At 38.9% G+C, this 15,583-nt stretch overlaps 1 protein-coding gene across 8 annotated transcripts in view; it reads left to right on the top strand.

Moving 5' to 3' along the window:
• The window catches only part of LOC127453286 (receptor-type tyrosine-protein phosphatase U), a 330,391-nt gene that overhangs the window by 302,345 nt on the left and 12,463 nt on the right, over positions 1-15,583 (top strand). For all 8 annotated transcript variants that reach the window (XM_051719543.1, XM_051719544.1, XM_051719545.1 and 5 more), the window contains 5 exons: positions 440-594; positions 3,373-3,508; positions 4,121-4,270; positions 11,249-11,563; positions 14,018-14,143. In XM_051719543.1, coding sequence (XP_051575503.1) covers positions 440-594; positions 3,373-3,508; positions 4,121-4,270; positions 11,249-11,563; positions 14,018-14,143 — 882 coding nt within the window. The remainder of the gene's footprint in view (positions 1-439; positions 595-3,372; positions 3,509-4,120; positions 4,271-11,248; positions 11,564-14,017; positions 14,144-15,583) is intronic.

The raw sequence follows: 15,583 nt of genomic DNA on the forward strand, positions 1-15,583 counted from the left end.
AGGAAAAACACATAATTCGGTTCTCCACTTTTCACTTTTTTCTTCTAATCCAGTGGTTCTCAACCGAGTTTGTTTCAGGTACAATTATACAAAAGTAAACAAAAATATTATAATGTCCCAAATTTGGAAATTAATTGATACCAACATGAACTTCATTGGCCCAAAGATAATTGTCTAAATGTCTCTTAAATTTCTATGGTTTTTCATGCTCTCAGTCAACAACATCAGTCAACATGTCTTATCTCTCATGGTTCATATAAATAAATAAAAAGAGGCAATAGGGGAAAAATAAAATTAAAAACAGGATCTTGTTGGCAATATGGGTCAGTATCTGTTTACAGTCTGTCTGTGTACAGGATTCAGTTTCACATGCTGCCTTCGATATATCTGCACATTAATTTGATACCTAAAACTGTGATAAATTGTGTTTATCTTTCAGAGGGGCTACTCCGCCAAGCACGAAGTGTGCCAGTTTCACTTTACATCATGGCCTGAGCACGGAGTCCCGTACCACGCCACGGGTCTGCTAGCCTTCATTCGCCGTGTCAAAACTTCCACCCCACCTGATGCTGGACCTGTTGTGGTTCACTGCAGGTACGGAGCTACTGATTTAACCTGAAACACTTTTAAAGGCACTCTGCATGTCACAGTGGGGGAACTGCCCATATAATGCACTATGCATGAAACATTTACATTTATTCATTTGGCAGACGCTTTTATCCAAAGTGACTTACAAAAGAGGAACGCATAAGCGAATCATCTTAAGGAGACAGTGGTATGAAAAGTGCCATATTACAAAGTTTCACTAGCATCAATATAGTATTCAAAACAGATTAAAGTGCAACAAGTGTTTTTTTTAGTGACTGGTTAAGTGCTCATGGAAAAGATGTGTTTTTAGCCGTTTTTTTTTGAAGACAGAAAGTGAGTCAGCTTCACGGATGGAGTTGGGAAGTTCATTCCACCAACGTGGTATGATGAAGCCGAAAGTCCGGGAAAGTGTTTTGGTACAACAAGGCGATGTTCCTTAGCCGACCGCAGGCTTCTAGTGGGCATGTAGCTCTACAGAAATGATTTTAGGCATGCTGGAGCAGACCCAGTGACTGTTCTTTATGCCAGCATCAGAGCCTTGAACTTGATATGTGCATCAACCAGCAGCCAGTGAAGAGAGACATGGAGTGGTGTAACATGCACTCTCTTAGGTTGATTAAAGACCAGACGTGCTGCTGCATTCTGGAACATTTGCAGGGGTCTAATTGCACATGCAGGTAGGCCTGCAATGAGAGCGTTACGGTAGTCCACTCTAGTTATGACAAATGACTGAACAAGAAGTTGTGTGTCATGTTCAGAGAGGAAGGGTCTTATCTTCCTGATATTGTAGAGTGTAAGTCTACATGATCTTGCGGTATTTGAGATGTGGTCTGTGAAATGTAGTTTGTTATCGATGGTTACCCCAAGATTTCTGACCATTTTGGAAGGTGTTACTGTAGTTGCACCCAGCTGCACGGTGATGTTGTGTTCAACAGCAGGGTTGGCGGGAAAGACAAGGAGTTCGGTCTTGGCTGGGTTAAGTTGCAGGTGGTGTTCCTTCATCCAGGCTGAGATGTCTGCCAGGCAGGCAGAGATTCGTGCAGTCACTGTGGTGTCATTGGGCTGGAAAGACAAGTAGAGTTGCATGTCATCAGCGTAGCAGTGGTAAGAGAAACCATGTGCCTGAATGATGGGTCCCAGTGATGTTGTGTGTATAGAGAAGAGAAGTGGCCCAAGCACTGAACCCTGAGGTACCCCAGTAAGTAGCTGATGTGGCGTGGATACCTCACCTCTCCAGGCTACCTTGAAGGACCTACCTGAGAGACAGGAATTAAACCAGTCAAGCACAGTTCCTGTGATGCCCAACGAAGAGAGGGTGGAGAGTAAGATCTGATGGTTGGCTGTGTTGAAGGCTGCAGAAAGGTCCAGCAGAATCAGGACGGATGATCTGGATTCAGCTTTCGCCTGTCTCAGCGACTCATCGACAGACAGCAGGGCAATCTCGGTGGAGTGTCCACTTTTGAAGCCTGACTGATTGTCATCCAGCAGCTTGTTCTGTGAGAGATAGGCAGAGATTTGATTGAAAACTGCCCTTTCAAGTGTTTTTGCTGGGTGGTGTAGTACGTGCTGGCCTTGAGGAGAGAGGACAGATGTTGTCTAGACAGGTTGTTAAAGTAGAGCTTTGTGTGTCTGTGGCAGTGTTTACATCAAGGGTGGAAAATATTTTGTGTGGGAAGAGAGGTAGAGACAGCAGTGGAAAGGTGAGAGGGTGAAAGAGAACGGAGGTTACGGCGAAAAGAAACCAAAGGTGGAGTCTGTTTTTTTTGTAGATGAGAGAGTCATGTTGAATTGAACAAAGTAGTGATCAGAGATATTTTAGTACTTAATCCCACTAACCACATACTCATTCTTTATTATTACTATTTTCCACATTTTAGAATAATAGTAGTCATCAAACATATGAAATATCACTAATGGGAATAGGGAATTAACAGCTGTAATAACACATTAACAATTCTTGGTTCATTCCGAGTCGGGCATGACCAAATTAATGACTTGTGGTTCAGTAAGTTATTTACTAAAAAGATGTGGCTGATAAGAGTCATTCATTCAGTAGATAGCACTATATGTTTTGCTGTGTAGTTAAAAAGAAATTGCTCATAACAGCAATTTCTTCGGAAATTGGGCTACGCTGGTCATACTGTATGTCTTGTGCAGCACAGTAGATTCAAAATAACCAGTTCATAAGAGTCATTCATTCAGGAATCAGACTACATTGGTCACACTGTATGTTTCACACTGTAGATTCAAAATAACAAGCTCATAAGAGTCATTTGTTCAGAAATCGGACTACACTGTTTATGCTGTAGTTTTGCACTGTAGATTCAAAATACCAGGCTCATAAGTGTCGTTTGTTCAGGAATCAGATTACACTGGTCAAAATGTATGTTTTGTGCTGCTGGTTCAATAGCGGTGTTGCAGTGCTTTTGAAAGTTGCAGGAAACATTGTCTGGGTATTTTAGTATGGGTATTTTATCCATGCATAAGGGCGAAAGAATGCACGTTCCAAAACCATTTAGTCATGAACATCATTCTATTGTTGTTTTTTTTTTTTTTTTTTTTAATGAGTGGAACCAGTTCTTAAAATTAACCAGTTCTCAGTTCCTAAACCTATTGTCTTCAGTTGTGGACAGAGTTTGCAGCTGCCTCAAAATGTGACCAAATTGTCTGTAGTCCATCAAAGAAAATCCATTTGTCTTTTTCCCACACAATCATTTTTGATGAACCTCTTGCTATCTGTCTTTATCTCATTTTCTCTCTCTCTCCATATCACTTCCTCTTTAGTGTTGGAGCGGGCCGAACTGGCTGCTATATTGTGCTGGATGTGATGCTTGACATGGCAGAGTGTGAAGGAGTGGTGGACATCTACAACTGCGTGAAGACCCTCTGCTCACGGCGCATCAACATGATCCAGACAGAGGTACACACACACACATTTACTCATGATTCACTGTACCCAGATATGGCAGTATGCTTAGCAAATGACACATCTTGCATTTGCATAGTCATAAGCTCAGTAGGTGTTTGTATGAATATTCAGGATGTTTAGCCTTGGAATGCAGTGAAAAGTGTGTGTTGAAAGGTGAAAACGCAATAATCGCCTTAGTTGCATCTGTCCGCATCTGCGGAGGCATGTGTTTTCGCTTAGATATTCCGATATTTGCATATCCAAACTTTATTATGTAAATCCCACAGTCATTTCACTGTTTATAATAGTAGTCATTATTAACTAGATGCTTCAATTAAATACATCCTGCGAGTATTTGTTTATTTAGAGCAATATATACTTGCTCACTCAGTGCACTTTGAAACGTGTGATGAATTACAGTATGTTAATGTTTACAATGGAACAGGAAGGCCACTGGCCACTGGCCACTATTTACGCTATGTACTATATTCTTTCTCTCTCTTTTTCATTCTACTCATTCCTGTTCTGAACTGTTCTCTTTTCTATCTCTGTCTATATACCTGTTTTATCGCTGACACTCTATCTTTCTCTCCCCATCCCCAACTTCATTCTCTTTATCTGTAGGAGCAGTACATATTTATTCACGATGCTATTCTGGAGGCGTGCCTGTGTGGGGAGACGACTATCCCGGTTAATGAGTTCGCCATCGCTTATAAAGAGATGCTTCAGGTTGATTCTCAGAGCAACTCCTCACAGCTTCGAGAAGAGTTTCAGGTCTCTACCTCTCCTGCCTTTAAAGACCCTAGAAGTTTTGTGATTTTCAGCCCATTTCTTTTATTTTTGAGGTAGTATTAGCTAGTGCACTCCTAAAATTGATAAATAAATAGAAAGTAAGTTACAGTCTTTCTTTTCTGGAAAATTGACTAAAATATTGATGAAAATAATTTCCTATTTAGGAGCATATTGGAAGTTGATGCATAGCATGTCAGTGTTGTTTTAGTATGTGTTTTGCTGTGACAAATCAGAGGCTATTGACTATTTAAAAGACAAGGCCTTATGTCTCACCCCAACTTCCTGTTTCAGTAGAAAATACATCAACTCAGGATAGAAAATTGTGTTCACCCATTTCATTGGGTCTTTAATGGTAACTTAAAATAGTGCTATTGTGATGCCTTTATAGTATTCACATGTCAACTCTTAACAGTCATGTCATTTTTAACTTCCTGAGACCCCCGTGTGAGTGCTGTGTACGTTTTCCATTTCCCATTTTGATTTGTAATTAATAGCACCTAATAAACAAGCAAAAAAAAAAAAAAAAAATAGAATTCTAGAGCAAATAGTTTTCCTAAAAATGTATGTCCACATATGTGGACAGCAGGATTAAGTTGTGAAATTTTAAGTTATTTCAAGCTATAGAAAGTCAGATTTTTTTTCATCAAATAGTTTATGATGTGTCCAGGAGTGTTGGTTATTCATGCTTTTGAGACATTATGGACATTGCAGCTGATTTTCTATAAAGCTGAATAAATAATTCTGATTTAATGGCCAGCATCATCAAATCACTGCCAACCATGTTAAAATAAAATTTTGCATTATATAATTCTGAATCTATGTACTCAATATCATTGTCTGATGTCTGCCAAACATGTTGAGTGGTCCAAACATCATCTGCTGCATGAAACTGGAATTTTGACTAGATGTTAGAAGTGAATGCACTAGACTGCATAGGAAAAAGATAGGATACTCCCTTGCTCCCTAATTAGTGAATGACTTAACCTCTGGTGTGCTGTCTGTCTTCACTGGACTCAGAACAGTTTGAAATGCACCTTTTTTTTCCTCATTCTAACTCCATATACAGTTGTGCTCAAAAGTTTGCATACCATGGCAGAAATTGTGAAATTTTGGTATTGATTTTTAAAATATGACTGATCATGCAAAAAAACTGTTTTCTATTTAAGGATAGTGATCATATCAAGCCATTTATTATCACATAGTTGTTTGGCTCCTTTTTAAATAGTAATAACAGAAATCACCCAAATGGCCCTGATCAAAATTTTACATACCTTTGAATGTTTGGCCTTGTTACAGACACACAAGGTGACGCACACAGGTTTAAATGGCAATTAAAGGTTAATTTCCCACACCTGTGGCTTTTTAAATTGCAATTAGTGTCTGTCTATAAATAGTCAATGAGTTTGTTAGCTCTCACGTGGATGCACTGAGCAGGCTAGATATTGAGCCATGGGGAGCAGAAATGAACTGTCAAAAGACCTGCGTAACAAGGTAATGGAACTTTTCAAAGATGGAAAAGGATATAAAAAGATATCCAAAGCCTTGAAAATGCCAGTCAGTACTGTTCAATCACTTATTATGAAGTGAGATTCGGGGATCTCTTGATTCCAAGCCAAGTTCAGGTAGACCAAGAAAGATTTCAGCCACAACTGCCTGAAGAATTGTTCGGGATACAAAGAAAAACCCACAGGTAACCTCAGGAGAAATACAGGCTGCTCTGGAAAAAGACGGTGTGGTTGTTTCAAAGAGCACAATATGATACTTGAACAAAAATGAGCTGCATGGTTGAGTTGCCAGAAAGAAGCCTTTACTGTGCCACTGCCACAAAAAAAGCCTGGTTACAATATGCTGACAACACCTTGACATGCCTCACAGCTTCTGGCACACTGTAATTTGGAGTGACGAAACCAAAATAGAGCTTTATGGTCACAACCATAAGCGCTATGTTTGTAGAGGGGTCAACAAGGCCTATAGTGAAAAGAATACCATCACCACTGTGAAGCATGGTGGTGGCTCACTGATGATTTGGGGGGGTGTGAGCTCTAAAGGCACGGGAATCTTGTGAAAATTTATGGCAAGATGAATGCAGCATGTAATCAGAAAATACTGGCAGACAATTTGCATTCTTCTGCATGAAAGCTGAGCATGGGACGCTCTTTGACTTTCCAGCACGACAATGACCCTAAGCACAAGGCCAAGTTGACCCTCCAGTGGTTACAGCAGAAAAAGGTGAAGGTTCTGGAGTGCTTAATATCATCAAGCCACTCTGGGGAGATCTCAGATGTGTTGTTCATGCAAGACGACCAAAGACTTTGCATGACCTGGAGGCATTTTGCCAAGACAAATGGGCAGTTATACCACCAGCAAGAATGTGGGGCCTCATAGACAACTATTACAAAAGACTGCACGCTGTCATTGATGCTAAAGGGGGCAATACACAGTATTAAGAACTAAGGGTATGCAGACTTTTGAACAGGGGTCATTTCATTTTTTTTCTTTGTTGCCATGTTTTGTTTTATGATTGTGGCATTCTGTTATAACCTACAGTTGAATATGAATCCCATAAGAAATAAAAGAAATGTGTTTTGCCTGCTCACTCATGTTTTCTTTAAAAATGGTACATATATTACCAATTCTCCAAGGGTATGCAAACTTTTGAGCACAACTGTACATCCTCTAAAAGCAACATTTTCCAGCTTTTGGATACGTCCATTGATTCTCAATGTGAGAATGCACAGTTAATGTAGGATTTGTATAGAAAGTTAGTCCAGTGTGTAACAGTGTGCCATTTCATGATGATCAATGCAGTTGTTAAAATGGTATATTGGATTAAACTAGAGACTCTCCCCTTTTGACTCAAACAGGTTTTAATGTGAAAACTTAAGCTTGTTTCTTACCAGATGTAGTTTTGTTGCCGTTTCTCTGAAAGACAAACTCAGCTGAGATTGGCACCATGTTGTTTTGTCATATGACTCGGTGCGCTGAAAGGTTAACCTTTAATGACAGCCTAGAGTCTCCTGAACTGATATCAGTTGGTTTTTAAAAAATTAAATTAAATATAGCCTATAGCGAAACCAAAACGTAATGTCCACATGTGGATGCGGGATCTCACAAGGTTAATGTATTGTCTTTAGGATGATCAGCTTCTTATGGAGATAAATCCTTTGATAAAGATAAAAATAAGTTGTTTATGAGAGAGGGCAAAAACAGTACTTGTATTTATTGTGCATTTTCATAATCGTCAGACAATCTGTCTCTTTTTCTCTACCTTCTGAAGTTAAATACACAGTTTTCATGAGAGAGATTAAGATATTTAGTTGTGACATGGCTTTAAAATTGAATCTAAGCAAAGAGAACAAACAATGCTATAATTCAATGCTAAATCTGCTCAGTGGAGCAAAGCAAGCTTGACAGCAGCAGTCAAACAAGACACTGAGCTATACACAGTGTGACACACGATTCACATAGATTAATGATCAATACTGTTGAATACATTTATTCAACAAGCGACTTTCAATGCAGCTAGACAATTCAGAGGACATTTAAATAACCGTTTTGACTCTAAAACAAGGCCAGATTGTATAGCCACATAGGTTTTACAAGGCTGCAATGATGTGGGTTATTTTGGAGGTACATTGGTAACATGTGGGCGTACTCTACACCTACAGATGTATTTGGGGGAAAAAACAAGCAATAATAAACAGAAGAATGTGGAAAATGCTTTCAAAACTTCCTAGAGTTGCTAATTTCACACACATTTGTTTGTTTGGTGCCACACTATAGGACTACAAAAGATGCTGTAGAACTATAAAGGACGCCTGCAATAGTGCAGGTCCATTCAGTTGCATGCATTCACAAACATTTGGGCATACACCTACAATACACATATGCACATATTTATAAAGAAAAAACAAGCAATAATAAACCAAGTAATATTAGAAACTCTTTACAAACTTCAATCGCTCATTTCACACACTTAAATTTTGTTGTGGACGATGCCACACTTACAGGTGCATCTCAATAAATTAGAATGTCGTGGAAAAGTTAATTTATTTCAGTAATTCAACTCAAATTGTGAAACTCGTGTATTAAATAAATTCAGTGCACACAGACTGAAGTAGTTTAAGTCTTTGGTTCTTTTAATTGTGATGATTTTGGCTCACATTTAACAAAAACCCACCAATTCACTATCTCAAAAAATTAGAATATGGTGACATGCCAATCAGCTAATCAACTCAAAACACCTGCAAAGGTTTCCTGAGCCTTCAAAATGGTCTCTCAGTTTGGTTCACTAGGCTACACAATCATGGGGAAGACTGCTGATCTGACAGTTGTCCAGAAGACAATCACTGACACCCTTCACAAGGAGGGTAAGCCACAAACATTCATTGCCAAAGAAGCTGGCTGTTCACAGAGTGCTGTATCCAAGCATGTTAACAGAAAGTTGAGTGGAAGGAAAAAGTGTGGAAGAAAAAGATGCACAACCAACCGAGAGAACTGCAGCCTTATGAGGACTGTCAAGCAAAATCAATTCAAGAATTTGGGTGAACTTCACAAGGAATGGACTGAGGCTGGGGTCAAGGCATCAAGAGCCACCACACACAGACGTGTCAAGGAATTTGGCTACAGTTGTCGTATTCCTCTTGTTAAGCCACTCCTGAACCACAGACAATGTCAGAGGCGTCTTACCTGGGCTAAGGAGAAGAAGAACTGGACTGTTGCCCAGTGGTCCAAAGTCCTCTTTTCAGATGAGAGCAAGTTTTGTATTTCATTTGGAAACCAAGGTCCTAGAGTCTGGAGGAAGGGTGGAGAAGCTCATAGCCCAAGTTGCTTGAAGTCCAGTGTTAAGTTTCCACAGTCTGTGACGATTTGGGGTGCAATGTCATCTGCTGGTGTTGGTCCATTGTGTTTTTGAAAACCAAAGTCACTGCACTCGTTCACCAAGAAATTTTGGAGCACTTCATGCTTCCTTCTGCTGAAAGATGCTGATTTCATTTTCCAGCAGGATTTGGCACCTGCCCACACTGCCAAAAGCACCAAAAGTTGGTTAAATGACCATGGTGTTGGTGTGCTTGACTGGCCAGCAAACTCACCAGACCTGAACCCCACAGAGAATCTATGGGGTATTGTCAAGAGGAAAATGAGAAACAAGAGACCAAAAAATGCAGATGAGCTGAAGGCCACTGTCAAAGAAACCTGGGCTTCCATACCACCTCAGCAGTGCCACAAACTGATCACCTCCATGCCACGCCGAATTGAGGCAGTAATTAAAGCAAAAGGAGCCCCTACCAAGTATTGAGTACATATACAGTCAATGAACATACTTTCCAGAAGGCCAACAATTCACTAAAAATGTTTTTTTTATTGGTCTTATGATGTATTCTAATTTTTTGAGATCGTGAATTGGTGGGTTTTTGTTAAATGTGAGCCAAAATCATCACAATTAAAAGAACCAAAGACTTAAACTACTTCAGTCTGTGTGCATTGAATTTATTTAATACACGAGTTTCACAATTTGAGTTGAATTACTGAAATAAATGAACTTTTCCACGACATTCTAATTTATTGAGATGCACCTGTAAGTACTCGTACGGGCATCATAGATGAGAACTCACCACTAATAGAGTATTGATGACAGAACTTTAATCAATAATTTTTAATTCACTAGCTGCCAAACATAAATAATAAGAGTGTTGTGTAATTGTTAAGGTAAAAGTATAATAATATATATAATAGCTTGCATTTGTTGTCCACTGAGAGTGATACTCACTTTCTGAACTGTAGTCAGCCTTGTTTAATTTCACCACAGCTCCTGAGGGAGTAAAAAGGCCGGTGAAGGTATTTAAATAAAAGATGGACCACTCCACATTCTGTATGTCGCTGAAAATACTTTTATTGATTCGGAGGGAAGCTACTTTTCAAAGGGAGACTAAACTATCCTCGCTCTGCAGCACTTACCTCTGTATTGTATTTTTCGTACTTTACATTCCAGGTGAATTATAATGCATTAATTACAGACGATTTCTTGCTAAGGCTTGGAAATAGAAGCGAGGGAAATGTAGATCTGGATTACAGGGTGTCGATTGTGCTATAGCTATTAGGTGTTAATGGAGGAAATTTTCCATGTGTTCCGTGCACCTATATTTCTGACGTTTATCTTGACATCATCTTTTGTCTTAATTTGTGGTTATTAGTTCATTTGGCTGTACTTAAGAACAGCAAATCTCTTTACGTTTGGGTTTTCCAGGGATTCAGATGCACACCTCATCTCGGTTTGAAATGTAACTACTTTATTTATGAGCTCATAGGAACTGTGTTGATTATGTACAGTATGAGGTCGGCCTTGTTTTGCATTTTGTTTAGTAATAGCAGTTACAGTGTGAATGAGAGAAATTAAATACTTTTTAAAGCTAAATCCAAAAGCTGCCATCAGAGATAGGCCGCATATGCGGTCACCAGATGCACAACGCTATTTATGTGTAATGGAAATCATCATAATCACAAATGTGACAGCAAAAATCAATTAACCTTTAGTTTTATTTCTTTCACTTTTCTTTGTAGCCGCTGTTTTGCTTGATTCATTTTTTCTTTTTTCTTTTTTTTTAAGAACTTTAATCTGGTATCCCAGGCTTTGTTGGTCAGCCAACTGGTCTCTTAGCCTGACAACCCAAAACCCCTTTAAAACCAGCAAACAGAGCAGTCTGACCAGCTAAGGCTGGTTTCGGCTGTTTGTTTGTTTGTTTATTTGTTTTTTTTTGGGGGGGGGGGGGGGGGGTTGTAGATCTTCTACTGTTGGTTATTGTTTTTTGTATTGTTCTTTGACTCATCCACCCATTGTCAGTTGATTGAGCACAAAGCTGTCAGTTATGTCTTAAGTACTTTTAAATAATTTAAATCATAGTTCAGCAGTTTAGCATATTTGCAACATCCATTTTTCATGTAGTCCCTCTTTTTCCCCAGACACTAAACTCTGTGACACCACATCTGGATGTTGAGGAGTGCAGCATCGCACTGTTACCACGAAACCGGGAGAAGAACCGAAGCATGGATGTTCTCCCACCGGACCGGGCCTTGGCATTCCTGGTGACCACTGAGGGCGAGAGCAACAACTATATTAATGCTGCCCTGATGGACAGTTTCCACCGGCCTGCTGCCTTCATCGTAACCCCCCACCCGCTACCTGGCACGACGTCCGACTTCTGGAGGCTGGTGTTTGACTACGGCTGCACCTCTGTGGTCATGCTGAATCAGCTGAACCAGTCCAACTCTGCCTGGGTAAACGAGAGTGAAACAGGGATGGGGTTAAAGGGATAGTTCACCCCCCAAAATAATGTAAAATTCCGTGATTAATTACTCACTCTTATGAAGTTACAAACCTGTATGAGTTTCTTTCTTCCATGGAGCACAGAATTTGAAGAATGTACTGGTTGCTCTTAAAGTTTTTAAGCTTGAAAGTTTTTGGAAGCTTTCAAGCTACAAAAAGTATGCAAAATACCATAAAAATTTCATAAATGTGGTCCGTTACACCTTGGTGTGTTGATGACAGTTCATGACAGAAGTAGCAATATCTGATTTATGGATGAATCGTTTATTCTGGTTTTGAAATTCAGATCAACTGATTAATTGAAAGATCAGGCTCAAAAGAACAATTTGTTAATGAATTGTACATTGTACCACTTTCTCATGAATGCCAAGGAGAGCTGCTGTAGGGCGGATATCAAGATTTTTAGTGACTATGAACTTAAATTTGGATATGTTCCTCACACAAAGCTAATGTGTGGCTTCAGAAGAATTGGAATACAGCAGACATGTCGTATGGAACGCTTTTATTATAGTTTTATGGTGCTTTTGCATCCTTTTTGAAGTTTGAATGCTCCAGTCCCCGTTCATGGAAATTGCATAAAAAAGAGCAACCAGTACATTCTTCTGATTTTTTTCCTTTGTGTTCCAGCAAAGAAAAAAATTAATATGGGTTTACAAAGACATGAGGGTGAGTAAATGATAGATAGTTTATGGGTGAACTCTTTACTTTTCCTTTAATCCTTCTGCAGTGTCCACACAGTGCCTCTTAAATACAGCCTCCGAAAACGACTTTTGTGAATTCAGTGGGCATTTTTCTAAATACGTCTTTATCGGTTGCATATTACATCACAGCCGTTCTTTGAAGTCGTTTAAGCTATTTTGTTCCCTGCTTTTCTTAATCTCCCTATGAAATGTTCTGTATTCATAAGCTTATAGTCAAGACTCATTTACATACGACTTTGAGTTGTGGAGTAGCGTTCCGGTGCTCTCCTCGATCACGGCTCGTTCTGAAAGCCTTGACGTGCGCTAACATGCCGCCAGTTACTCAGTGTCACTCTCGCAGTCCCTCTGTTCATTTTTCTCTCTGTGGTGGATTAACGTCTGTCTCGCTGTCATTTTCTCTTTCTCTCTCTTCTTCGTTCACTTGATTGCTCTCTGTGGTCCATAAGTATTAATATTTATCACCTTGCTTGCTCCACTGTCATTAATGTTCTCCCTATTCTTGCGTTCTTTCTCACTGATTCTCCGCTTAGTTCAGTTCTTTGTTTATGTTTTATATGTATGAATGTTAAAAGCAAGTGCTACAAAGAAATTTTTAAAGACTAATCCATTTTTTGGATTTGAGGTTTGGAATATAAAATACATGGTATAAAATTATGTATTTTTTTTACGACATTTTTAGATTCTTTAAATTTGATTCTGACAATGTAGTACTGTTGTTTGGATTGTATATTTGTTTTTTCATATTGTATTTTTGGGTTTGGCCTCTCACTATCTTGAACTTTCTGTGAGGCATTTATAATTAGCTGAAATGTGCTATAACTGAATTCACTGTAGATATATTGAATGGGACAAAAACAAAAACAATTAAACCTATTCCCTCTACAACCCCCCTGCCCCTAGAACCTCTTTTCCACCAGAACCATTTTCCCTACCAAACCTCATTCCCTCAATAACCTATTTTCCTTCAGATTCCTCTCTTTCTAGGACCCTTTTCCGTCAAGAACTCTGTCTCTCTCTAGAATTCCCTTCGGAACTCCATGTCCCTCTAGAACCCCTTTCCCTCTAGACACTTTTTCCCATCAGAGCCATTTTTCCTTCAGAACCCTTTTCCCTTTAGATCTCTTTGCCTCTTGAATCCCTTCCTCACCAGAACAATGTTCCCTTCAGAACCCATTTTCCTTCAAAACCCACTCCCTCTAGATCTCATTTTCCACCACAACCCCTTTTGCACCAGAATCATTTTCCTTTCAGAATCCCTTTCCCTCTATAACCCTTTTCTCACCAGAACCATTTTCCCTTCAGAACCCCTTTTCCTTCAGATCCAATCCCTCTAGAACCCAATTCCTTTCAAAACTCCCTTTCCCTCTAAAATCCTTTTTCCTGAAGAACTCTGTTTCCCTCTAGAAACCTTTTCTCTCAACAACCTCTTTCCATTCAGAAATCCCTTTCCCTATAGAACCCCTTTCTCTCTAGAACCCCCTCTAGGTTCCTTTAGAACCTTTTATTTTATTTTATTTTTTTTTTAACCTTTCTCTCTTATTTCCTAACTTTTCAATTAAGAAACTATAATTCTAGAAAGCATTTCTTTGAATCTGGAGAAATTATTGAAAACATTTCTTGAAAGACATTTTTAGCATTGTGTATTTGTCTCCCTTATTCATTCCTCCTCTATCTATCTCCCTCCATCTTTCTTTTTCTTTCTAGCCTTGTGTGCAGTATTGGCCTGAACCTGGTCTTCAGCAGTATGGTCCTATGCAAGTGGAGTTTCTGTCTATGTCTGCAGATGAGGACATCATCACCCGTCTTTTCCGGGTCAAAAATGTGACAAGAGTGAGTTTCTTTACAGACTAGTCATAATAATCTCCTCCATATAAAGTTTTTTTTTTTTTTTTTTTACATCATCCCAGTAATCACATGCCATAGCTAGTCATTAAAAGGATAGTTCACCCAGAAATGAAAATTTGCTCATCATTTACTCACCCTCATTTCATCCCAGATGTGTATGACTTTCTTTATTCTGCAGAACACAAGTGAAGATTTTAGAAGAATTATCTCAGCTCTGTAGGTTCCTAAAGTGCAAGTGGATGGAAATCAAAACTTTGAACCACCAAAAAGCACATAATTGCAACTTGACCAAAATATAACTAAATTTTTCACTGTAAATCTTGCCATTGCAGTCTCCAGGAACCATCATGATTTCAGGCTCAATTACACTTACTAGTGCTTGATGCCTGTGTGCTAGATGGCGCTAGGAAATGTAATAGAGCTTGAAATTATGATCATCAAGGAGACTGCTGATACCAAGATTTATAGTGAAAAGGAGTTATATTTTGGTCTGTTCTCACCCAAAACCCATTGGATCACATTCAGACATGGATTAGACCAATTGAGTATGGATTACTTGTATGCTGCCTTTATGTGCTTTCTGGAGCTTCAAAGTTTTGGTCACTGTTCACATGGATTGTGTGGTCCTACAGAGCTAAGATATTCTTCTAAAAATCTTTGTGTTCTGCAGAAGAAAGAAAGTCATACACATCTTAGATGGCATGAGGGTGAGTAAATGATGAGAGTATTTACTTTTTTTGGTGAACTGTTTCTTTAAGATTACCTTATGTTAATATAAAGTTAATCACTTAATCATCATTGTTTTCACTCCCTTTGCTTTAATTGAGCAACTACGCAAAAGTACACTATACATAAGCATTTACAAATAAAGATTACTGACTTGATCCTAATAAGGCTCTAAAGGTGCACATTAGATAAAGAGTCATCCAGCTGTGGTAAATGAGCCTCTTAATTTTCTTTCTAAAAAATACTTTGTAGATTCCAAGTAATTTCCTGGGAGAATTCCTTGCGTAACAACCACCGGGCTTTTATGATATTCTCCTATAATACATTTTTCATACCTTGGAACAGGTTGATCATTATTTTGTGCCCTTTAACAGTCGGCTTAATGCCACAAGTTTAAAAAGTGTGACAAATCGGACTTGTATGCAGTGTTGTAAGCTTTGAAAGTCTGTGAGTCTTTCCTCGTAGCACTTTGTATTACACTGTTGGCCTTTATGCCATGTTACATTCAGATCACTGTTTAATGGACTACAAGATAAAGTGGTATAATAAATAGTGTTTGTCCAATATAATCTGTCAGCCAATGCTGTAAGAGCAATTAAAGACCAGTGGAAAAGCTATTTCAAAATATCCATTTTCATACCATCAACACATGACACTTCATATGGCGCCACTTTTCCAGGCAAGGACAGATGCTGAAAT

The sequence above is a fragment of the Myxocyprinus asiaticus genome, chromosome 15 (genome assembly GCF_019703515.2).
Source record: "Myxocyprinus asiaticus isolate MX2 ecotype Aquarium Trade chromosome 15, UBuf_Myxa_2, whole genome shotgun sequence".
Lineage (NCBI taxonomy): Eukaryota > Metazoa > Chordata > Actinopteri > Cypriniformes > Catostomidae > Myxocyprinus > Myxocyprinus asiaticus.